The 25923-nt window shown below is 41.2% G+C and overlaps 1 protein-coding gene and 1 long non-coding RNA gene across 2 annotated transcripts in view; one reads left to right on the forward strand and one right to left on the reverse strand.

The window, feature by feature from the left end:
• Nucleotides 1-11955: 11955 nt before the first annotated feature.
• On the reverse strand, nucleotides 11956-15970 carry LOC122552307 (sphingosine 1-phosphate receptor 1-like). The gene is made up of 2 exons (XM_043695042.1): nucleotides 15641-15970; nucleotides 11956-15344 (listed from the first exon to the last, which is right to left on the reverse strand). The coding sequence occupies exon 2, from the start codon at nucleotides 14839-14841 to the stop codon at nucleotides 13705-13707; it is 1137 nt and encodes a 378-aa protein (XP_043550977.1). The 5' UTR covers nucleotides 14842-15344; nucleotides 15641-15970; the 3' UTR covers nucleotides 11956-13704.
• Nucleotides 15971-16026: 56 nt separating this feature from the next.
• Nucleotides 16027-25923, forward strand: part of LOC122552308 — an 18316-nt gene continuing 8419 nt past the window's right edge. The window contains exons 1-2 of the long non-coding RNA XR_006312350.1: nucleotides 16027-16288; nucleotides 19014-19097. This is a non-coding gene — a long non-coding RNA (uncharacterized LOC122552308). The remainder of the gene's footprint in view (nucleotides 16289-19013; nucleotides 19098-25923) is intronic.

Below are 25923 nucleotides of genomic sequence, written 5' to 3' on the forward strand. Positions count from 1 at the left end.
AAGTTGTTGCTTTGTATTTATTGTAGATTAGTTTAAGGGAACGTTAAATAGGTGCAAGAAGGAGAATGAAATTGAAGGGCTGGTTGAAAGAATAGCTGAAGTTAACTGAAAGGTTCCTGTGGAGCGTGGGATGATTTTAGTAAGTGGCCTGGTTCTACGCTGAATTTCTTCTATGTAATTTGGGATCTTTACAATCAGCAGAATGAGGAGACTCACACCATAAAACAAGAACTGAGTTTGACTAGAGATCCCAGAAGTGGAAAGAGTATTAATAAAGAAACAGAAAATGATAGGAATACACATTGAGTCAGCATGATAATGTTTGAGTAAAGCTTCATCCCTGGAACTCAATGATTGTGTGCATGTCCACTACATTGTAGTATTACATTGTAGATTAAAGTATTTTATATATGAATAGTTGTGGAACTGTGCAAAATGTGACTCAGATGGCAGTTATTCCTTAATACAAAAGTTTTGACTTGAATGTGACCTTAATCAGCATTTGCATTCTAATGTAAACAAATCTCGTGCCTGGTGTTACGCCCTAGAAGTACTGATTGTTCCAACTTTGGCATGATGCAGTCATTAGAAACGTTGCTATAGTCATAAGGCAAGATTTTATCTTTTGGGTTGAGTACTGATCCTTCATTGTATTGGGAACAGGCATCCAACCATTGGGTTTTAAAATAACATGTCAACCACAAAAGAGATATTATCACACACTCCTGGCTCAGATATAGGGATACTACCACTGGGTCACAGGAGACCATTTTTCTTTTATTCAACTTGTTCAGAGATGTTATACAACTCTGGAGCAGGTGGGTCTTTAACTCAGGCCTCCTGCTCCAGAGGGAGGGAAAGAATATCAAAAGCAATTTTACTGTGATTAACTATTTATTAACTGGAGGGTGTGTTTGCCATGCAATTAAGGATAGGGTGGCTGTTAAAGTATGTTCCGTCAGGCAGAAAGATACAGAAGCTTGAACACGCGCCGGTGAGTTCAAGAACAGACTCTTCCCTGCTGTTATTAGACTGCTGAATGGACTTAGGAGAAAGTGAGGATTGCAGATGCTTGAGATCAGAGTCAAAAAGTGTGGCACTGGAAAAGCACAGCAAGTCAGGCAGCATTCGAGAAGCAGGAGAATCTGCTTATGCCCGAAACGTCGATTTTCCTGCTCCTTGGATGCTGCCTGACTTGCTGTGCTTTTCCAGTGCCACACTTTTTGATGCTGAATGACTCTCTCTAATTTAAAATCTATTTTTGACGTTATATGTCTCTCTTTATCTAAGCACCCTATGATCTGTATGTCCTTGTATGTTATGCTCATAAAACAAAACTTTTCACTACTTAGGTACATGTGATAACAACAAATTAAATCAAGTCCAAAAGGCTAATGGGAGGCCAGCACCAAAGGTGCTGTTATTGTAGGTAGTGAAGAGAGGATGCAATTCCATCCTATTTGAAGCCTATCAGCAATTTTAAATAACTTAAAATGAAAAAATGGTCACAACTCCTGAGTTACTAATATGAAGGGGAAACCTCTCCACAGGCCAGAATCCTCATTCCCTATTCCAAAAGAGGTGGGTAATGAAATAAATCTTCAGAGGCCAGCATGCCATCACCAATCACTCCTTAATTGGCAAATGCACATCCTTTGACATAAGCTCTTCCTCTTACTGAGTCAGTCCCTAGGACTCCATATCCCTGACATTTTATCTCTTTTATGTCAGTCAAGTCTGCCTGATTGGGACTGTAATCTGGTCCAATCAGGAAACTCCGATTGTATGAAGTCCAGCTGGCTGACTTATTACAATTAGCACATCTCTCCCCCGGAGTCCATGGACTCTGGGTGGTCCAATTCCTTTGAGAGCCTCTTGGAGCTTTTTAACACTGGGTCAGGGTCATCTAACTCTGAATCCAACATGGGAGGTGTGAAATGAATGGGAGCTTGCCTCTTGTGTTTTGAGTGCTTCATTTGAGTTTCACTTCCTTCTTCCGGAGGCATTGAAGCAGCAACTTCTATCATGTCCATTTCTGATTCAAGCGATTCAACAATGTTTGATGGAGAGGATGAATCAATGGGTCCCTAAAATATTTGTGAAGGCTTCGAGGTGCAGAGCAAGTTCAGCTCCTGTGCAGTCTTTGATTTTGGCATTGGAGTTCTTGATGCTGTTTCATCCTCCCTTCAGGTCTATGAAGATCAGACCTAGCTTGGTGTGGAATCTTTTATCCATAAACAGCTCTGCTGGTGCTATACCTATAGTTGCAAGTGGACTGTTCCTGTAATCAAACAAAGAACTGTGATAATTTGGTATCAAGTGAGAATATAGGCTATTTCTTCAGTCCAGCCTTCAAAGATTGGACAGCTATTTCTGCCAGGCCTTTGAATGATGGGGTGGTATGGAACTGTCCTACTATGCTGAAACTGATTCAACTTTAAGAAGTAACTAAAATCCTTGCTGGTAAACGATCACCCATTATCTGTGACCAATACCTCCAGGACTCCACATGTTGCAAAAAAACCACGCAATTGTTCTCTCATCACTCCAGTGTTTGACAAGTGGATTCTGGGCACATCCCACCACTTTGAGTGGGTGTCCACAATGACTAAAAAGTATTGAAGCCATGGAAGGACCTGCATAGTTGACACCCAACCAAGTGCAAGGTTTATCCGGTCATTCCTACAGATGTGGAGAACCTGCTGGCAGTAATTTTTGTCCTTGTTGACACAAACGTGGCTATGTCTGTGTCTAAGCCTGGCTGGCAGACATAAGTTCTTCACACCTTCATTTTGGAGATGCCTGGATGACCCTATTGGAGTTCAGCCAATATTTGTTCGGGGCAATCACTCTTGCTCCCCATAACAAATACTGTCCTCTACCACGAGCTGGTCTGTTCTGCCCAGAACAGATTTAATTCTATCTATGACAGCCCTTTCATTTCCCACTCACTTAATATCAATTATTAGAGTTGGAAAGGATTGGATTTTTCTAAGTCCAAAATCTGATATTGTTAGCTGTGACTAGTTGTGTATCCAGAAAATTCAATATCATGACAAATTCTTCCATTGGGGGTACCACAGGTAGTATATCTGCTAATGGATGGTGGCTCAATGCATCCGCATTCACTACTCGGCCTCCCACTCAATGTTCTAATTTGTAATTATAAGCACTTAATATTAGAACCCACTCAAACATTACCTGAAACACTGCCTTATCCTGTTTAAGCAGACCAAGTTGGGTTTGTAGTCGATGACAAAGTTTATCACTAATTTTTGTCCATATAGGTATAGGTGAAACGTTCTCACTCTAAATATAACCACCAATCCTTCTGATTCTAGTTGGGCATATTTATGCTCTACGTTTGCCAAAATCTTGGATGCATAGCTATGGGGTATTCCTATCCAGTGGGCCACCTGTGAGTTAATACCACCCTGAAGATGGATTTCCCAGTTCTTGAATTGCAGGGTAAAAGCAATAGCATCCCAGAATTAAAGAAGGCTTGGGCATCATGTCAGTCAATTCTTGAAAAACTTTAGAATCTAGTGCCTCAGAAAAAGTAAGGCTTCTAATGACAGAAAAAGCTGCAGTTCCACAGGCTGTCAGGAGAATTGCTCATTTTTCATATGTGAAATTGTCATTTGCCTGGAAAAAAAATAAAGCATTCTTTCCACATACAGGACCCAGTCCTCAAAGTTAGGTGTGAAATAGTCAACCTTCCCAAACAGAGACATTATGTAAGAAAATGCTAATCCAAACTTCAAAATGACTGTGAGCAAGTTTCTTCAAGATCATGCTTTGCTCTCGTGACCACTGAAATAGCTCTTCAGAGGCTGACATCCCATCATCAATCATCCTTTATTTACAAATGCATTGCCTTTGACAATAGTCAGTCATTCCAGTGGCTCAATATCTTTGAAATTCATCCTTTTATGTCAGCCAGGTCTCCCTGATTAGGACTGTTAATCTGTTCCAATCAGGGAACTCATACTGTGCTAGCTGACCTCATTACAATCACTTCAGATATGAAACTGTCCCACCCCACTTGGGGGTCAGGCTGCTTGATACCCTACCTGAGATCTGGGCCTCCTGATGGATTCTCTGCTTGAGAATTATTCCCCCAGAGTTCAGGGCTCTCTGGACATCCACCTCACTTAACTCCTTGACTTTTCTGTGAAAATTTAGCTAATGGAATTCATTTGAGGCTAGTCATTGAATATATTCAAGGGTGAATTTGATAGTCTTTATTAGTGAGGAAATTAAGAGTGATGGAGGCAAACCAGAAAGTGGAAAAGAGGCCATGTTCAGATCAGCTAGGGTCGAATTAAATAACAAAGCAGGCCTAATGGCTTGAGTGACCTACTTGTAGAACTCCAGGCAATCTCTTCCTGAGTTGTGTCCAAGTAGGCTGACCTCATAGCAGTGAAATTTCACATACTAGGCTGGCAGTAACGTAAGATGGCTCCTCAGGTAGTCGCTGAAACACTTTCACAGAAATATGAGACAAATGACATCCCAGGAGGAAGAGGTACAGGATGTGGAATAATCAACTAAATTTAGGACAATGAAATAAAATATGGGATGGTTGGTCACCCAGTTGTAGAGTTAACAAGTTTTGCCCATTAATAATCCATAGTTCAGAGAAACTAATACAAAGGTTAATGGAAGGAAAATACCAAACATCTTAAAAGGCAAAATAAGTCCTCCCTTTTTAAAAATGTAACTGATATTATTACTTTACATTGTTTTTTCAATATTTGTCCGTAATGTTTCTAGCACTTCTACGTTAAATGTAGTTCCAAACTGACAGTGAAGAAATGAATCCTAAGTGAATATTATAAAACTTTGTGATTTAGTAAATCCACAGTTCTCTCCTATTTGGACTTAACTGTGTCTGGGCAACTAAGGCAGTACAGTGTGACATGCGTTTTGGGGGAGAATAACCCTGTCTGAAAATCTTTTGTGGGCAGAATGGCAGAATTTTGCATATGCCATGATTTTGTCATTATTTCCTTAGAATCTCAATCTCATGCAGGTTTTCAGTATAGGTTACTGATATGTATTAGCTCATGTGATTTCTTAATTTCCATTTCTTTCCTTACTACTCTGAAAACAGTGACTTGTGTTCAGGTAAAATTGAATAGGTGTTTACAACTCTGCTTATTCATCAAGGTGGCCCAATATCAAAGGTATTTTGCATTAAGCTAATGTACTATAAGAATAAAGAATGGCATTAATGATCAGGAGTAGCAAATTATGGATAACATTACGGCTGTAATTAGGGAGGATATTCCTGGGAGTATGGTCAGGGAGGTTATTTGGGTGGAACTGAGAAATAAGAATGGGAGGATCACCTTATTGAGTTGTATTATAGATTCCCCCCAGCAGTCAATGGGAAATTGAGAAGCAAATTTGTAAGGAGATCTCAGTTATCTGTAAGAATAATAGAGTGGTAATGGTAGGGGCTTTTAAATGTCCAAACATAGACTGGAACTGTCGTGCTGTTCAGGGCTTGGATGGAGAGGAATTTGTTAAGTGTGTACAAGAAAATTATCTGATTCAAGTATGTGGATATACCTACTGGAGAAGGAGCTGAACTTGATGTTCTTTTGGGAAATAAGGCTGGGCAGGTGACTGAGGTGTCAGTTGGGCAGCAGCTTGTGGCAAGCGACCATAATTCTACTAGTTTTAAAATAGTGATGGAAAAGGATAGACCAGATCTGAAAGTTAAAGTTCTAAATTGGAGGAAGGCCAATTCTGACAGTATTAGGCAAGAACTTTCAAAAGTTGATTGGAAGCAATATTCATAGGTAAGTTTGCAGATTACACCAAAATTGGAGGTGTAGTGGACGGCGAAAAAGGTTACCTTAGAGGATAATTGGACCTTTGTCAGATGGGTTTGTGGGCTGAGGAATGGCAAATAGTTTAATTTATGTAAATGGGAGGTACTGCATTTTGGAAATCAGGGCAGGACATAATGGTAAGGCCCTGGGGAACGTTGCTGAACAAAGATACCTTGGAGTGCAGGTTCATAGTTCCTTGAAAGTGGAGTCACAGGTAGACAGGATCATGAAGAAGGCATTTGGTATGTTTGCCTTTATTGATCAGTACTTGAGTATAGGAGTTGGGAGGACATGTTGCGACTGTACAGGACATTGACCAGGCTACTTTTAGAATATGTGTTTGATTCTGGTCTCGTAGCTACAGGAAGGATGTTGTAAAACTTGAAAGGGTTCAGAAAAGATTTACAAGGATGTTGCCACGGTTGGAGGGTTTGAGCTATAGGGAGAGGCTGGAGGGCTGGGGATATTTTCCCTGCAGTGTCAGAGGCTAAGAGGTTACCTTATGGAGGTTTATAAAATCATGAGGGGCATGGATAGGGTGAATAGCCAAGGTCTTTTCCCTGGGGTGGCAGAATTCAGAATTAGAGAGCAGAGATTTAAGGTGAGAGGGGAAAGGTTTAAAAGGGACCTAAGGGGCAACTTTTTCACACAGAGTGTTGTGCGTATTTGGAATGAACTGCCAGAAGAAGTGGGTGGAGGCTGGCACAGTTACAACATTTAAAAGGCACCTGGATGGGTATATGAACAGGAATGGTTTAAAGTGATATGCCAAATGCTGGCAAATGGAACTAGATTAATTTAGGATATCTGGTTGGCATGGATGAGTTGGACCGATGGATCTATTTCCATGCTATACAGCTCTATAACTCTATGACATTTCTCTGCCCAGGTTGTTGAGCCTAAGCCTGCTCATATAAGATTAGTGAATTCAGCCCAGTCAAAAATTCAGAATGGACATTTATGGTCCGTATGGCACAATGCCACACCACAAGTTGCATGAACCCACTGAGCCAATAGAGAGGGGAGCTGTAAGGGATTTACTGCAGTGCGGTAATGTTGATTTGAGATGGATTACATATTAGTTTAATTACTGTTTTCTTATACCCTGCTGTGGCTTTTTAAATTATATTTAACTTGAGGGACAAAGAATCTCAGTGGATTTTGTTGGCGGGATGAATGTCTTTGATGCAGTACTGGGCCACCCACTGGTGATGTCAGTTCCCCAACTTTATAGCTAAAATTGGGACACCAATATTTAAAAATGGTATCTTGCTCAGTAACCCCTGTATCCGCAAAGCTACTCAAAATCTGGCAAGAATGATGAGAGATGTCCACCATGTGTCTAGTTGCAGAGTTTGCCTGCTGGTGTAAATCAGGAAAACAATTAAAATAATTTACAATTCCCTTTGTTTCAACAGAACCCAAATATTGTAAAGTTTATGTGGCAGTATATCTTCGAAAATGTCAAATTCCTGGCAGACCAGTTGTTTGTTGTTGCAGGAGCATTTAGAAACATGAAACTGTGTTTGAGATAAAGCTGTTGGCAAGAATATCTTCCAAAATGCTTAGAAATATTTGGAATTGATAGGTTTGACTCTTTCTGGACTCTTGGGTTTGTTTCTTACTCTGGCATTTTTAAAATTAAGGCAGATTAATGTATAAAGTGTTAGCAGATTGTGCACAGAATGATTGTAAGTTAGCTCGCTGTAAGATTTGTTTTCAGATGTTTTGTCACCGTACTAGGTAACATCATCATTGAGAGTCCCGGTTCACTGCTGATGATGTCAGTAGTAACATCATCAGCAGTGAACCGGGACTCTCACTGATGATGTTACCTAGTATGGTGACAAAATGCCTGAAAACAAATCTTCCCGCTCAGCGAGCTAACTTACATATTTATCATCAACCTGAGCTACAAATCTTCTCAAAAATCGCTATGCACAGAATGTGTTTAAAAATGCAGTTGTTTGTACGTTATTGCTACGGTTAACCCAGATAAATCAAATGTATCAGTGGAATTAATTTTGTGAAAATTTAATGGCTCCTCTGCCAAAATATTATTTGCTAATATTTTCAGATTTATTCTTATGGTCATGGCTAGCACGGGAGAGGAAACACTCAGCTGACTGTATAGCAAGACGATTTGCACAAAGAGAATATGTTTAGTCTTTTGCGGCAAGTATTAACTGGAGGAGAAGGTGACATTTGCACTGTGACTATACGCAGCCGGAAGAGTGTGCTCTCATCAGTAAATGCCAGCCTTAGTACAGTGCTGTGGGTTCTAGTTTCATACTAAACATCCTACTGACAATTGAGTGAAGGAGTGCTGTAATGTCAGAGGTACTGACTTTGCCAGGTGGATGTAAAAGATTTCCATAGAAGAGGAGGGGAGCCCTCACTATTCTGGTTAATATTTATCTCTCAACTTACAAGGCTAAAAACATGATGTTGCAATTTATTTCATTACAGTTTGTGGGTCTAGGCTGTTGTTTAATAATAATTATGCTCTATCAGGATCATGTAGTAGTCAGAATGCTATCTTCGACCCCTTCAATATGAAGTTTGGGACTTGAAATATCAGGGCTGTCATGGACAGCCATACCAGCAACAGAACTAAACTTTGCATTGTTGTAATAGCTCATGAACTCTGGCATGATGAAATTGACAATGATGTCCTGTGTGAGACATATTAGAGAGGAGAAGATCAGCTCATTAAGGTGGCAGTAGCACCATCGTCTATAAGGGAAAATCTGAGGTAGAACACAAGCTCCATCAGTTTGGATATGTCATTGGAAGCAAGCTAGTTGATTACTTCAATGAGGCCCTCTATAGGTGAGAAATCACCTCATATTCCTTTGGCTCATGCTGACTCCAGAAATAGTACATCATGTTCATCATGTGTATGCCCCAAATGTGGAAGCAATGGATGAGACCAAAGAGGAATTCTATTCCAGCCTTGGGTGATCAGTAAACTATGTACAAAAGGGATTTTCCTTGGTGATTTCAGTGTAACAGTTGGGACAGAAATAAATCCTTGGAAAAACATGAAACGTGCCACATTGGATTTTGTGACATGGTGTGAAGAGTAAAAGTGTATGGAAGTTGGCATTCACTCAACTTGAGAAAATCTCTCAGGGTTTTCCAGCTGCATTGGGAATGCATTTTAGGGGAGGAAAAAGAACTGAAGTGAAGGAAACCAAATTCTCTGCAGATTCCCTGGACTACTGGTTGTAGCTATTGCTTCTTTAAACTTTTATGAGAAAGAATTTTGTCATATTGTATTTGATTCTTAGTCTTGATTTAACTAAGCAAAGTATGATGTTGGATCAGTACTTTTTCTTGCTGAAAATATGATAACGTGAAAACGACTGCATAGTGACTGCTCTCCTTTGCTACCACTTACTTTTCCTTTCCTGTTTACATGTCTTATGGATATAACAGTTTGGTTCTAGCCAGTATTTCTCAAAAACAATTGTCCTTCATGTGTAAATTTGAACAGTGGATCTCAGCTGGCTGATTTAGAAGAGGGAGCATCACACCCAACCTTGATCGTATCCTCACTTGTAACCAACATAGTGGGACTTCCCAGCAGAAATCATTCAATACTGATGTGGTGCAGATTTCATGGATGATTTTTTCCCCCTCTTGTTTGCTTGTGGTACTAAAAGTAATTATTGAAAAACACATATCAGACTTGAAATATTAACTCTCTGTCTCTCTCTTCCCCCGCCACAGATACTGCCAGATCTGCTGAGTTTTTTCCCAGCATTTTCCAGCAGTATTTTACTTTTATATAAAATTGAATCATTGCTGTCTTACCTGTTGCCTCTCCTGTCTGTAAAATTTCTCCTTCAGTTTGTAGATGACTTGATCTACATTTGCAGAAGAAAATCATGGCTGACGTTTTATGGTCAGACTCTCTTTGCATTGCTTTGTGACACCCAATATTTATTGTGTTATTGCGCAGAAAATAACATTTTTTTGTTGAACAATAAAACTTTATTCAAACTTTCATAACAATGCATTTAAATTAAACAGTTTCATCCACAAATCTCACAGCTCAAATAATGCTAATAGCTGTACAATTACTCTGATCATGTTTAATTTAAGATTAGCTTTAGAAAATTTCAAATTGTTCATTCTTTCTTGGACAATTATACAGAAATCATGTTATACAGTATATTCCCTACATTTTTGTAGACTGGATTGAAAGTCAGTTCTTGGTCTTCCCATGTACCCAGTCCTTATGAATTTAATTTGCTTACTAGTAGTTGCTCTTTAATGGGTAGGGCAATAGATGGGAGACGACTTACAATCATTCTTGCATGAATTCTAGGTTATTACTAAAATTTAACCAGTAAATTGTCAGAGGGGAAAATTCAGGAAACTGAATTTACATGAGATTTTGTAAACATGAGTTTTTCATGATTAATACTCCTGATGGGGATGGGAGGAGTTTGACATTTTCCTTCAGACTTTTGCAGGTGAATATGCAAGGCTCAAGCCACAGTCCAAAGATGTAGAAGAATCAATGATGACCTTGAAGCTGTGAATGTTCTTGTCACAGAATATCTTGGCATTTGTCAATTTGTATGCAAGATTCTCCTTGTCGCAAACAATTAATATAGTCTACAGTCTCCCAAATTATGGATTGATTTTGGAAATCCATCTAATCTAGATAAGTCACAAATTGCAGACTAATTTTAATTTCAAATTGGAAGGTGAAGTGGGGCAAATGTCTTTGCTTCTCAGATTTTCTTTTCCAGATAATTTTTCTTTAGATAAATTGCTTGGAGCCATAATTCACATCTGATCCACATACCCTGCATCCAACCATTGCACAATGTGGATATACTGCATTAGAAAATCTTCCTGAATACCATGTTTAGTTTTTGCCTTGAAGTTTGTGCTACTTAGATAAGCATTGAAACTAAGTGGAAAATAATTAGTGGACTGGACCTAACTGGACACCTTTAAAAATTTCAAAAAGGGTTTGGGGTGGGCAATGTCATTGATCTTCATTCTTTCAGATCTCCAGTTTATACTACTGGTTGGTCCAGCTGAATTGCTTCTGTCAGTGAGCAAAAAGGTGCGAGACACAATTATGATGGAACAACCTCTTCTACACTGTAAGTAGGATGATGTGAAGGATTCAATAACGCAGTAGCTTGGCCTGACCAATCAGGAGTGTCTGGGAAGTTCAATTGCTACCAGTTCAGGCAAGGGGCACACAATGTTAGAGGGGCCAACATTAATAACATTTTATTCTGTCTCTCAGACTCTACAAGATAATATCCCTGTAATTTTGTACCTTGTGCAACATGCTCAAAGTGGACAGTTACTGGTCTGTGTTGGTTAAAGGGGAAAAAAGGAGATGAGGGAAAGTTGGATGACGGAATGATGGGAGAGGGGTGAGTGAGGAAGAGTTGGAAGTAGGCTAAAGTTGGTTACAAGGAAATACACGTAACCTGATTACAGTCCACTGATCTCTGCGAAAAAGAATATATATGTAGAAATAATGTGATGTTTCTTGCCATTGAATGACCTGCCTATACTCATTAAGAGAAATGAAGTTTAGGATGAGTTATTGCAGGATTCTCAGTACCCATTGACGCAAACCATCAAGTAGTCAGCACCTTCGGGGGAGAAGCCAGTGCGAACAGTAGGATAAAAACATACAGTGCAAAAATATCAACATCAGCAATACAGTAATGTGACAAAAAGTTATCTTTTTTGCAGACCCTCCGCGTCCAACTGTTGAGGTTTAAGTTGGTGAATTCATTTCTGTACCACTAACTGCCTGTTTTATCTTAATTTCTCTATTCTAAGGAATAACTTTGTACCTAAGATGGCAGTGTAAGGTTAGATTAGATTCCCTACAGTATGGAAATAGGCCCTTCAGTCCAACAAGTCCACACTGACCCTCCGAAGAGTAACCCACCCAGACCTATTCCCCTACCTTATATTTACTCCTGACTAATGCACCTAATATTATGGGCAATTTAGCATGGCCAATTTAGCATGGCCAATTCTTCTGACCTGCACATCTTTGGATTGTGGGAGGAAACCAGAGCACCTGGAGGGAGGGTACCCATACAGGCTCGAGGAGAACGTGCAAACTCCACACAGACAGTCGCCCGAGGTGGGAATTGAATCCAAGTCCCTGGTGCTGTGAGGCAGCAGTGCTAACCACTGAGCTACCGTGCTGCCCCTCAGCGGTTTATAAGTGGCAACTTATCAGTTTTTCACTGCACTCATTTGAATACATATGACAATAAAGCTAATTAAATTATATAGGAGCTTAATGTAATTTTTAAAGTTAATTTGGAATGTGAGCATCACCAGGTGGGCTATAATTTATTACCCACCCTTAGTTTCCTTGAGAGCAATCTGGCAGGAACTACATTGGTGTCTATTTGTTGCTGCTTGAATTAACTAGCTGTAAAAAGAGAGAGGTACTTGATCAGTTCTGATGTATTTAGATTATTTGAAACTGAAACTTTCCCCAGATCATCTGCACCAAGCTGAGAGGTCCAGTGGGAAGATACATTGGTCCAGGATAGCACTGGCTATTTCTTAAAGTGCTCCTCCAGTCCCACTTATATTTGCGGTAACAACTTTGTGATGACATTCTGGGACTCCAAGAACCAGTCAGGATTTACTGTTAACCAGCTATTTTAGTACAGCAGCCAGGTGAACCCTGGAAAAGACTTAATAGTTCAAAGTGGAAATGTGTGAAACAGCAGGAACTTTTCATCTGTGATGAGGAGGCAAAGGGCAGTGACACATTTAAGACCTATCTTGACTTTGCAGGTGCGTGTGTTTAACTGTGACCCTCTGGCACAATCCTTTTCTTTTACTAAAGAACATGCTTAGCAATGTATTGAGCGCATAGCAGTTAATTTTGTTTTCACGGTTTAGGTCTATAGCATTTCAAATGGCATTGCCAATGCAATAATAGAACCATACTAGGATTTACTCATAATCTCTGTTTAAGTACATTCAATGCATATTATTTCCCAATTAGTTAAATGCAACTTTATTCTGCAGTTACCAGAAATGTTTAATACTTGCTGATGCCTTAAATTTTAAATCGGTTTAGGCCTCTTTCGTTTACAGTCTTCGAAGACTGTATTCTGGCGTCGAGCTGAATTCCCGTGGTGCGTTTACTGCGGGGCTCCAACTGTCATCGGGGGGGAGATTGTCATTCTAAAATATAAAGTGCTGTTTTAGCAGAGCTAACTGGATTCCAACAAAGAAGGTTACATCGGAAAACAAAGTTATGCTTCCAGCACTAATTCTCAGTGTTCAGCATTCACCATACTCATTACGCAACTTCGTATCTTGCAACACGAGGGTGGAGTCACATGAACTTCCTTTTATGTTTTTAAAATTGGATTTTTCTTGAATGTGTGCCTAATTGGTTCCTTCTATTTCATGGAGCCAGTTGCCAGGCAGAATTATCGCAGCTGTAGGCGGAGTTATTTGCTGCTGATATTAAAAGCTTTTAAAACAGCCTCACGTTGCTCTTTTAAAGCTACTTAAAATTTCAAAGCAAACTGCATGAGTGCAATTTTGGAAATATGTTACATCAACTCTTAGAAATTCTAGGCTGTGTTAAAACCTGCAAAAGTTTTTCAGTGGCAACTGGAAGCCAGTTTATGGTATCAGGCTGCCCACAATTGTCCTTTCTTTCCTGTTCCTGCCACAACATCAACACTCTCGTAATTGGGCACCAGGCAGGTGATTTAGTTCCGGTCATCCCTAAAACGCAAGATGCAGAAAGTGAGTGCAGTTTCCCCTGTGAACAGGTGCTACCTGTTTGAGATCAGTGTTAACCTGGACACTGCGGTCATCCAAGTCAGGCGACTGAGGTTCGAGTAGGTGATTGAGGTCCGTTGCCAGAGGACAGAGTTGTATGGAGGGGCTCATGCCTGTGAGATGATCTATCCATCTGACTTGTGCTGCACTCAGAGACCAGGATTCCACAGCACCTAGCCTGTTCTCCGTCTTTGGTCAGGCACAACAGGCGCACAATGGCCCGGCGCATGTCTCTGCTGGTCAGAGTGTAAATGATTGGATTCAGTGCTGAATTAATCATGGCCAGCCCGAGGAAATAATCAGCCTTATAAAGAATCCTGCAAGTCCCCACTGTGCATGAAACATCCAGAAGTAGCACGATGAAGAGCGGCAGCCAGCAGGCGATGAAGGTGCCCACCACAATGGTAACAGTTTTGAGTAACGCCAAATATTTCTGACTTCTGGATACCATGTTTCTCGATGTGCCTCCCATAGGGCTGTTGCATTTCACTAAACGATAAATCCGAACGTATAATATAACGATTGCAAACAAGATTAATATAAAGATCAGGATGCAAACCAGAATATAGTTCTTGGAGTACAGTGGCAGCACTGTGGAGCATTCTGACAAGTTCCTAATACAATTCCACCCCATGATTGGCAGACTTCCAAGGAACACAGAGATAATCCAGTCTGCAGCCACAAAGAGACGTGTCCGGCACTTCTTATCTGTATGGTATAGTTGCATTCTCACCATGGTGACATGCCTCTCCACCGCGATGGCCAAGAGACTGAAAACGGAGGCTGTGAGCGTGATAAAAACACCCCCCTCTCTCAAGAACCACAAGACCGGGGTCAACTTCAGTGTGTTGGCACCAGACAGCAAGATGTTGACCATGTAAGCGACTCCTGCCAACATATCAGATAGAGTCAGGTTGGCCAGCAAATAATACATAGGCTTGTGGAACTTGCTATTCTTCCAGATGGCAATGAGAACCAGCAAATTCTCCAATATTATAAAAAGACAAACTATTATAAACACGATCGCATGGACCCTCAACCCTGTGTGGTATCGGCTCGAAGTCAGTTTCCCAGTGTAATTATAGTGCAAGGCAACCGTCTCATTGCTATAGTATTCGCTGAACCTGGGGCTCAATATAGTGTCAACGCTGTGACCTGCTGTGTGCCCTACATCCATTTTGCGTAGTCTTGTAACCGATGTTTACTTCAACCTTGTCAAAAATCACACACCAGGTTATAGCCCAGGTTTATTTGGAAGCACCAGTTTTCGGAGCACTGCTCCTTCATCAGGTGGTTGTGGAGAATAAGATTGTAAGACACAGTTTCAACCTTGTCCTTCTTAGAATCTCAGAACGTCTAGTCGGTCAGAACACACCTGGACATGGTCCCGAGTAAATTCACGGAGTCCAACTGATGAATGGGTGACTGATGATTGGCTGTTCCTTTGGGTCAGTTGATGCCGCAGTTTGCATTGAATGCAGCGATCCCAGGGTAAGGGAGCCGGCGGAGGAGGAGATGGGTGGAGTATCCTGTATGGTGCAGGATTATCGATGCCCTTTTGACAGATTCACCAGGTGTTAGTAAAGGGTTCGGGATGTCGCAAGAGTTCACAAAAATCACCAGGAATAATGTGGATTACATGTTCCCGACCACAACCGAAAATCAGCAAGAGCCCTAATTCTAGGAGAAAAGAAACAGTTAAAACACTTGTCGTTAATACCAAACCTCATCAAACATCTGTGTTTTTATAATCTGAAAAGGCTTACACAAAGTAAAGAAAGCCTCTAAAATTTCAATTTTAAATATATTTCAGGAGGATAGTGAGCTTTTCTGTGGTAGACGGACTATGCGACCTGGTAGGAAAATCTGAAAAGTTACTGAACTAACTCCAGCCCAATTTACAGACACTTCTAGTAGCACAGTAAACACCGACAATTGAATATTGGAAAAAAAAATCGCAATTAGAAAACACTTACTGTCGAAGAGGAAATATAACAGCGGTTACGGAACCCTTGATCCTGAGAGCTCAGTGTGAGCCGTTCTGCGCGGACTGGCCGCTGCTAACAGCTGGCAGAGTTTAAAGTGATGGGCCGGATCGAGCCCGACGAACTTTCTGGGCGGGACAAGTTCGCCTTTGTTACCGCCTGAACTGAGAATAAGCACGAGCAGTAACTCGACCAGCACCTGGGGGTGGGGGAGGAAAACAAAGAAGCCTTTAGAATGCAGACCACGGATTATGATTTGGAGATGCCGGTGTTGGACTGGGGTGTACAAAGTTAAAAATCACACAACACCAGGTTACAGTCCAACAGGTTTAATTGGAAGCTGGTGTGCTACCAAACCTGTTGGACTATAGCCTGGTGTTGTGTGATTTTTAACTTTGACCACAGGTTAGATTTGTTGTCGGGGATTGGTGGGAGTCCATTGATAGAAGAGGTCGAAATAGACAGGAAGAGAATAGAGCAAGTAAAAACAATGCTTCAGAGGGAGTTCATCAAATTGCAGACAAGTTGTTTCCAGACTGGAGCTGTAAAGGATAAAAAAACTATGCTAAAGTTAATTCCGGTTGCAGAGAAAAAAAAGGGAGCAAACATTCCCAGAAGGGAGGGTGGGGAATTATGAACGTAAGTAAATAGCTATAGCTTTGCCAATAGCGTACAAAGCAGAATGTGAGAGGAAGCCATTTAAGGTTTGACCAGCAAACTCCTTGTGCAGTTTGGGCCGGTTACAGGATATTCGCATATCCTGTCCCACAGTAGCTGGCTGGGTAGTAGCGTTAAAAGGAGAGTTATACGGCCATTATCAGCGCAAGAGTTCCCTGATAAAAGGGAAGTGAAAAGAGGCAAACAGGCAGGCACCTATTGAAGTTGCATTCTTTGAGTTAATATTACGAAGTGCTATCTCCCTCATAATACAACTGTCTCCAGTGAATGGAAGGAAGAGGTAATTGAAAGCAGGGATGTTATCTCCCTCCATCCAGAAGCTATAGGAGCAAATGCTGAAGAAGGTTAAAATAAAAGTAACAAAATAGTAGATGTTAGAAATCTGACATAAAAACAACACAAAATGCTGGAAAACACTGCAGAGCTGGCTGGCATTTACTCAAAGAAACTGTTAAAAGGAATTCACAAATAGCATTTCACATGCTGATATTTTTCAGGATATTCTTTCTTAAAATGGCTTTATTCTTATAGAAATTGTTAATGTAATGTTTATGATGAAAGTACTTACAATGCTCAGAATTCAGTTCTTAAACTCTACATATTCATGTAAGGATGCAACCTTTCACCATTTATGCATATACTCCTACATGCCCTTAATTGCTACATTATTGAACTTCATAGGTGGCACTAAAACACATAACATTGCATGGAATTCTTAAATGTTTTAGATTACTTTACAATGTGGAAACAGGCCCTTCGGTTCACACCCACCCGCCGAAGCACAACCCACCCATACCCCTACATTTACCCCTTACCTAACACTACGGACAATTTAGCATGGCCAATTCACCTGACCTGCACATCTTTGGACTGTGGGAGGAAACCGGAGCACCCGGAGGAAACCCACGCAGACACGGGGAGAATGTGCAAACTCCACACAGTCAGTCGCCTGAGGCGGGAATTGAACCCAGGTCTCTGGCGCTGTGAGGCAGCAGTGCTAACCACTGTGCCACCGTGCCGCCCACCATGTTGTATCTACAGAGAAAGTAGATATAATTTTTGACATATCTTTAACAGAATAAATCGTGCTTTGCACTTTTAGGAATACAAACTGATAATACAGAATGTACCTTCCCAGTAGCACCGTTTTGAAAGGAGAACAAAAGAACAGTGTATTATTTAAATGAAGGAAAACAGTGGAAAGCTGCAACCAAAGGGACTTGGGGGTATTTGTGCACAAAGTACAGAATGATAATCATAAAGCTAATGGAATATTTGCCCTTATTTCAAGGGGGTTGGAGTATAAAAACAGGGAGGTCTTACTGCAACTGTACAAGGTGCTGGAGAGACCATCTGGAGTACTGACAGCAGTTTTGGTCTCCTTTCTTAAGCAAAGATATTATTTCATTGGAGACAGTTCAGAGAAATTTAACTGGGTTAGCCCCTGGTACGGAGGGATTGTCTTGATTAGATTAGATTACTTACAGTGTGGAAACAGGCCCTTCGGCCCAACAAGTCCACACCGACCCGCCAAAGCGCAACCTACCCAGACCCATTCCCCTACATTTACCCCTTCACCTAACACTATGGGCAATTTAGCATAGCCAGTTCACCTGACCTGCACATCTTTGGATTGTGGGAGGAAACCGGAGGAAACCCACGCAGACACGGGGAAAATGTGCAAACTCCACACAGTAAGTCTCCTGAGGCTTAAAAGAATGAGAAGTAATCTTAAGGATTCTTAAGGGACTTGACAAGGTAAATTCTGAAAGGATGTTTCCCCTCATGAGCAAGTCTAGGAACAGATTGCACAGTCTCAAACTAAAGAGGCACCAATTGTAGGCTGACTTGAGGAGGAATTTCTTCCTCAGAGTATTGTGAATCTCTGGAACTCCTTGCTGCAGGGAGATGTATTGGCAGAGTTTTGTATATATTTATAAGGCTGAGTTAGATAGATTCTCGAAAAATCAAGAAATCAAGGGCAGGAAAATGGATGTGAGGAATGTCAGATCAGCCATGATCCTATTGAATGGTGGAGTCGGCTTGAGACGCTGAACAGCCTAATCGTGTTCCTTTTTTCTGATAGTCTTATTAAAATGCATTCCTGTTGAGCTCAGTCTGAGATGCTCAAAATTACTTCTACTGTTTATGAACTTTGTGGTGAAGTTGGTGTAAGAAGTTGAAGATGTAAAAGGTGGAGTAATAATGGTAGATCAGGCAGTTGCAGTTGTGAGCCATTAAGAGCTTAGAAATACATTTGTAAATTACCACTGATCAGTAGTTATTAAATTTCATGTCTTTTTGTATTATAAACCTGAAAGATATTTTCAAATTGTCTTTCTGGATCTTTTTCAATCACCTAAACAATGTGCTTCTTTACTTCAAAATATCTGGGTTAAGGTATGATGTGGACAGGCTGGTGTTGGACTGGGGTGGACAAAGTTAAAAATCACACAATACCAGATTATAGTCCAACAAGTTTATTTGGAAGCACTAGCTTTCAGAGCTATCTGATAAATGAGCAGTGCTCCGAAAGCCAGTGCTTCCAAATAAACATGTTGGACTATAACCTGGTGATGTGTGATTTTTAACTGGGTTAAGATGGTGTTACTTTCCTGACTATCAAATAGAAATAATACTGTGCCTGAAGCCTTGATTGAACCATTTTCTTCTCTATTTTTCAAAGGTGACTTGCTGATGATTAAATTTTGCTGCCAATGTGGGAAAAGCCTGTTTACACTCTTCTTTATGACCAATTCAGTTAAGATTGGTAAGTAAGTGTATAACAAAAAGCTAGTTCAAAACCAAATCAAAACAGTAGGTGATGCAGCATATGTTAGCCATTAGATAGAGGTATATATAATGTACCCTGATGGGCAGTTCTGTGGTGTAGTGGTAGGGCCACCACCTCTGAAGTGGGAGACCTTAGATTTGAGTCCCACATGCTCCAGCAGGTGTGTAATCATATTACCAAATAGATTGTTAAGAAAAAATATAAAGTTTGACACCATACCTTGAGGGATCCTCTTGTAATACAGTGGTAGTGTCCCTACTCCTGGACTGAGAAGCCCAGGTTCAAGAGGTGTGTTATCTCCGAACAGGTTGGTTAGGAAAGTAGGTTAAATAAAACAAAAAGTGTCATGATTAGTGGTGATTTATTTATGATTTCTGATGCTTTTGAGCACTGTTTGGTAATCTAGCATGATTGTTGAAAGGACTTGGCACCGTTATGCTGGTGTTAGTTATCATGATGCAGAGAGAGTAATTGGGAACAGTGTTCTTAGGGATGTCTGCTCATCCAGCTTGTTATATACACCTGTATGTGTATAAAAGCCTTATTTAGAATTGGCTTTGATGCAGTTTATAATGGAGTGTGTAAATGAAACTTGCATTGCTTGGGCTTAATGTGGACAAGTTCATCATTTAGAGCCCTAATTTTGAGCTGAACCTACTATGGATTTATCTCAAGATGACTTATCAAGATTTATTCGGTCAGTCTCAGGATGGGCAGAACTTTCTATTAGGTAAAAACAATGACTGCAGATGCTGGAAACCAGATTCTGGATTAGTGGTGCTGGAAGAGCACAGCAGTTCAGGCAGCATCCAAGGAGCTTCGAAATCGACGTTTCGGGCAAATGCCCTTCATCAGGAATAAAGGCAGTGAACCATGAAGCGTGGAGAGATAAGCTAGAGGAGGTTGGGGGTGGGGAGAGAGTAGCATAGAGTAGCTTCAGGGCAGAGGAAATGACCTGGGAGTTGCAGTGGGAGAGGGACTCCCTGAGATTCTTGTAGAGAGAGGAGGAAAACTTCTTCAAGGCAGGCATCCTTGCAAGAGGATTCGCAGTAGGGTTAAAATCAACGAGGTAAAAACAATGACTGCAGATGCTGGAAACCAGATTCTGGATCAGTAGTGCTGGAAGAGCACAGCAGTTCAGGCAGCATCCAAGGACTTTCTATTGGCTGATTTAAGCAATGATTGGTGTTTTTGTGGTTTCCCTATGGGATGGCCTTCGAATAGGTCATCCTAAAATTTCAAATGTTGGAATATTCTGTTTCTAATTTCTGATTAATATTTGAAATGGGATAAGCATTTGAAAAAAATACATACGTTCATCTGGAATGTTCTCAACAATATTTGGGTCATCTTACTTCACAAATTTATAAGTTAGAATAAAGCCAGGACCATTTCACATTGAGTTTGAAGTTGCATTGTAAATTGGGTGCCAGAGTTGACTGAAGAGAAGCAAACTGAATTCCCTCTCTAGACAGATGACATTATTATTACTGCATGTGATTGGAATCCAAACACCACCACACTTCCATTACAGTTACAATGATTACAAGCTTACATTCCTGGTTCCCGATGCTTTTCCAATGATTTCCTATCTATTTTACTTGTCTTCTCTAATTTTCCTGCATATCAAGCTTTTGTGTCTTTTTAATGTTTCTCTGGAAACTAAACTAGGTAACAAACAGAGCAGTGTTTGATTTAGTGAGGGAGAATATTATTCCAATCTCTACAGGCTGAATTCCAAAACAATCAAAGATACAATCAGTAAAATCTCTTATCAGTATTTCTGTGTCCCTAAAATATTCTGTCTTTTTCTTAACTGTAAAATTACTGAGTTGAAATACTTCAGTGAAGTTCGAAAACATAGTTGGCACGTGTCCAGTACGTTCCACATTTAATTAATCCAGAACCTTCTCAGTGAATTTTCCCCAATAAATACATTTTACAGGGAGATGCTGCTTACAGTAGGCTCTTTATTTTGAAAATTCTCCTTTTTTAAATAAAACTCCTGCAGCTCCACAAGTCATAGATGTTTTCCAAATTAGTACTGAATAGATATGTGTTGATAGATATGTTCTATACCATATAGAATACTTTCTGAAATGTTAGAGGTACCAAAACTAAGTATTGGGACTTTTGGAAATCCAAAATAAAAAACAGACAATCCTGAAAATGCTCAAAAGGTCTGACAGTATCTTTGGAGTGGGAACAGTTTATCATCTTTCATCAGAACTTGGTCTTTGACCTGAAAGATTAATTGTGTTGCTCTTAAGAAACTGGAGCAGTAGCTGAATGAACTTCAGATCATTCGGGAGGCAGAGTCTGTAATAGATAAGAGTTACAGGGAAGTAATTATTCCTAGGCATGAAGAAAGCTGGGTAACTGTTAGAAGGGCGAAAAACAGTCAGTGCAGGGATCCCCTTTGCCCGTTCCCCTGAAAAATAAGAATACAGTTTTAGATACTGTTGGAACTTAGCAGGGGCATGCATTGGGGTGCAGGTCTCTGGCACAGAGTCTGTCCCTGTTGCACAGAAGGGAAGGGGGTAAAGGAGGAGAGTGTTAGTCACTGGGGACTTAATAGTCAGAGCATCAGATAAGAGGTTTATTGGGAACTAAAGAGACTCATGGTGGTGTGTTGCCTCCCAGGTGCCAGGGTCTGTGATGTCTCGGCTCGTGTCTTTCGGGTCCTGTGTGGAGAGGGTGACCAGCCGCAAGTCATGTTCCACAAATGTACCAACGACATAGGTCGAAAGAGGGATAGGGATGTAAGGCATGACTTCAGGGAGCTAGGGTGGAAGCTAAGAGCTAGAACAAACAGAGTTGTTATCTCTGGTTATTTACCCGTGCCACGTGATAGCATGGCAAAGAACAGGGCGATATATCAGCTTATCACGTGGCTGCAGGGAAGGTGCAGGAGGGAGAGTTTCAGGTATATAGATAATTAGGGCTCATCCTGGGGAAGGTGGGACCTCTACAAACAGGATGGTCTTCACTTGAACCAGAAGGGTTCTAATATTCTGGATGGGAAATTTGTTCATTCTGTTCATGCTAGCTAGCAGGGGGATGGGAATCTATGGTGTAGTTCCAGTGCACAGGAGGATGAGAATAGGGAGGACATGGACAGAATTTCACGGTCACAGGAGCGTGCTGGCAGACAGCAAGCTTGTTTGAAGTGTGTACTTCAGAAGTACACGGTGGCACGGTGGCACAGTGATTAGCACTGCTGCCTCGTAGCGCCAGAGACCCGGGTTCAATTCCCGCCTCAGGCGACTGACTGCGTGGAGTTTGCACGTTCTCCCCGTGACTGCGTGGGTTTCCTCGCGCCCGGAGGAAACCCATGCAGACGCTGGGAGAATGTGCAAACTCCACACAGACAGTTACCTGAGGCAGGAATCGAACCCAGGTCCCTGCTGCTGTGAGGCAGCAGTGCAAACCACTGAGCCACCATGTCGCCCCAAATCCATTCATTAAGATCAGGGAAGGTAGTAAAAGAGGGGGAGGTGTGGCTTTGTTTGTCAAGGACAGCATGATGGTGGCTGAAAGAACTTTTGACGAGGATTCATCTACTGAGGCCGAATGGGCTGAGGTTAGAAACAGGAAAGGAGAGTTGGGAGTTTTTTATAGGCCTCCGCAAAGTTCTAGGGATGTGGAGGAGAGGATTGGCAAAACTATTCTGGGTAGGAGTGAAAGGAACAGGATGGTCATTATGGGGGACTTTAACTTCCTCAACATTGACAGGAAATGTTATAACTCTAGTACATTGGATGGATCAGTTTTTGTTCAATGTGTGCAGGAGGGTTTACTGACACAGGGCCCAACAAGAGGGGAGGCCACACTGGAACTGGTATTCGGTAATGAACCAGGCTAGGTGTTTGATTTAGTGGTAGGTGAACACTTTTGAGAGAGTGACCATTTTTCAGTTACATTTAGTTTAGCGATGGAAAGGGATAGGTACATGCCACAAGGCAAGAGTTATAGATGGGGGAAAGGCAATTACAATGCGATTAGGCAAGACTTAGGTGGCATAGAATGGGGTAGCAAAATGCAGGGGATGGGGACAACTGAAATGGGGAACTGGTGTAAGGAACAGATATTGTGTGTCCATGATAGGTAAGTACCTGTCAGGCAGGGAGACAGTGATAAGGTAAGGGATTGTGGTTTATTAAAGAAATTGTATTTATTGTTAAGTGGAAGAGGGAGGCTTATGTGACGTTGAGATGAGATGGTTTAGATGAGGCAATGGAGCGTTACAGATTAGCGAGGAAGGATTTAAAGAGAGAGTTAAGAAGAGCGAAGAGGGGACTTTAGCAGGTAGAATAAAGGTGAACCCTAAACCTTTCAATAGGTATATGAGGAATAAAAGGATGACAAGGGTTAGTCAAAGACAGAAGTGGAAAGTTGTGTGTGGACCCTGTGGATATCGGAGCGGTGCTAAATGAATATTTCTCTTCTGTTTTCACTCAGGAAAAGGAGAATATTGTAGAGAATAAGACTGAGATACGGGCTATTAGACTAGAAACGATTGAGGTTAGTACGGAAGAGGTGTTATCAATTCTAGAAGGTGTAAAAGTAAATAAGTCCTCTGGGCCGGATGGGATTCATCTGAGGTTTCTTTGGGAAGCTAGGGAGGAGACGGCGGAGCCTTTGGCCTTGATCTTTGAGTCATCATTGTCTACAGGTTTAGTACAAGAGGACTGGAGGATTGCAAATGTTGTGCTCTTGTTCAAGAAAGGCAGTAGAGATGACCCAAGTAATTATAGACCAGTGAGCCTTATTTCTGTTGTAGGAAATGTTTTGGAAAGGATTATATGAGATATGATTTATAATCACCTAGCAAGCAGCAATTTGATTGGAGATAGTTAACAGGGTTTCTTCTGGGACAGGTCGTGTCTCACAAACCTTGTTGACTTTTTTTGAGAAGGTGATCAAGCATGTGGATGAGGGTAGGGCAGTTGATGTGGTATACATGTACATCAGCAAAGCCTTTGATAAGGTTCCACATGGTAGGCCTTTGGAGAAAATGCAGAGGCATGGGATTGAGGATGATTTAGTAGTTTGGATTAGAAACTGGCTTTTTGTAAGAAGGCAGCGAGTGGTGGTTGTTGGCAAATATTCAGCCTGGAGTCCGGTTACTAGTGGTGTGCCACAAGGATGTGTTTTGGGACCATTGCTGTTTGTCGTTTTTATAAATGACTTGGACGCAGACATAGGGGGATGGTTAGTAAGTTTGCAGATGGCACTAAAGTCAGTGGAGTGGTGGACAGTGTGGAAGAATGTTGCAGGTTGCAGGTAGATTTGGATAATCTGCAGAATTGGGCTGAGAGGTGGCTATTGGAGTTCAATGCAGATAAATGTGAGGTGATTCACTTTGGGAAGAATAACAGGAAGGCAGAGTACTGGGTCAATGGAAAGATTCTTGTTGTGGATGTGCGGAGGGATCTTGGTGTCCATGTATATAGATCCCTGAAAGTTGCTCACATCTCTTTTTAATAATTTTCTCACCTCCTCATATTCATGAAACTTATTGACAAAGTGCAGTTGCACAAGTGAGGACTCTTTCCTAGTTTCTTAGTCAATCAGTTATTTTTTTCTGTCTAAACTATTATGGGCTAGGGTGGGCAACTCATCTGAGGCTGACTCAATCCTCATCTACCATCCACACATAAATTACAATCAAAGTAAATGATTGCTGATTAGTGGCTAATTAGCCCTTTCTAATGTGATAATATTGAGGCTACTCACTGCCATAAGCAACTGATTCATTGGGTCCACCTTTAGGTAATTATGATAATACCTGTAGCATATCTTAATGGAGAAGGTAAGGAAACAATGCCTATTTATCAATGTCGATGTATTTTTAGTTTACTGGCTGAGACTATTACATGGCTTTGAATGGAATTATTTTTGTGAACTTGTGCCCTTTTTGACAGACTGAAAGAATTATAGATATTATATAGCAGAGGAGACCATTTGGCCATTTATGCCTGAATCATTAATAGTTCTTCTACACTGAGTATGATGTTGCAGTGGGATTGTTGCAGTTGAGTTTGCAGTTTCTGGCAACTAAGGAAGCTCAGAACCAGGTTAATAACTAAGACTTTTGAACACATATACTGTCTTAGTATGTCAGTTCCTGGTTACATGAATGATAGATGAGTGAGCAAGCATGATGACTACCTATGTGAGGAGGAGAAAGTGAGGACTGCAGATGCTGGTAAAGCACAGCTGGTCAGGCAGCATCTGAGGAGCAGGAGAGTTGACATTTTGGGAATGTCCTGATGAGGGGCTTATGCCTGAAACATCAGCTCTCCTGCTCTTCTGATGCTGCCTGACCTGCTGTGCTTTACCAGCGCCACACTTTCGACAATTTTAATTTCAGTATTTAAATAGGACATCCCAAATATACAATTAGTTGGGAGCATAACAGAATTAGTGGTAGTATAGAGACTAGATGTTCAACAGCTGTATATATTTGAGTGATGTCTCCCTGATAGTTTTGCCGGGATGCTTTTTACACAGAGCCTTCCCTACTGACAGGAAGATTTAGATGTAGAATCCCTACAGTGTGGAAACAGGCTCTTCGGCCCAACAAGTCTGCGCTGACCCTCCGAAAAGTAACCCACCCAGACCTATTCCCCCACTGCTCCACATTTACCCCAGACTAATACACCTAACCGATACATCCCTGAACACTATGGGCAATTTTAACAGGAGAAAGTGAGGTCTGCAGATGCTGGAGATCAGAGCTGAAAATGTGTTGCTGGAAAAGCGCAGCAGGTCAGGCAGCATCCAGGGAACAGGAGAA

This window comes from Chiloscyllium plagiosum, chromosome 8, assembly GCF_004010195.1.
Source record: "Chiloscyllium plagiosum isolate BGI_BamShark_2017 chromosome 8, ASM401019v2, whole genome shotgun sequence".
Classification (NCBI taxonomy): Eukaryota; Metazoa; Chordata; class Chondrichthyes; order Orectolobiformes; family Hemiscylliidae; genus Chiloscyllium; species Chiloscyllium plagiosum.

Coding starts and splice junctions, on each gene's coding strand:
- LOC122552307 (XM_043695042.1), bottom strand. CDS start 14,841: ATGGATGTAGGGCACACAGCAGGTCACAGCGTTGACACTATATTGAGC.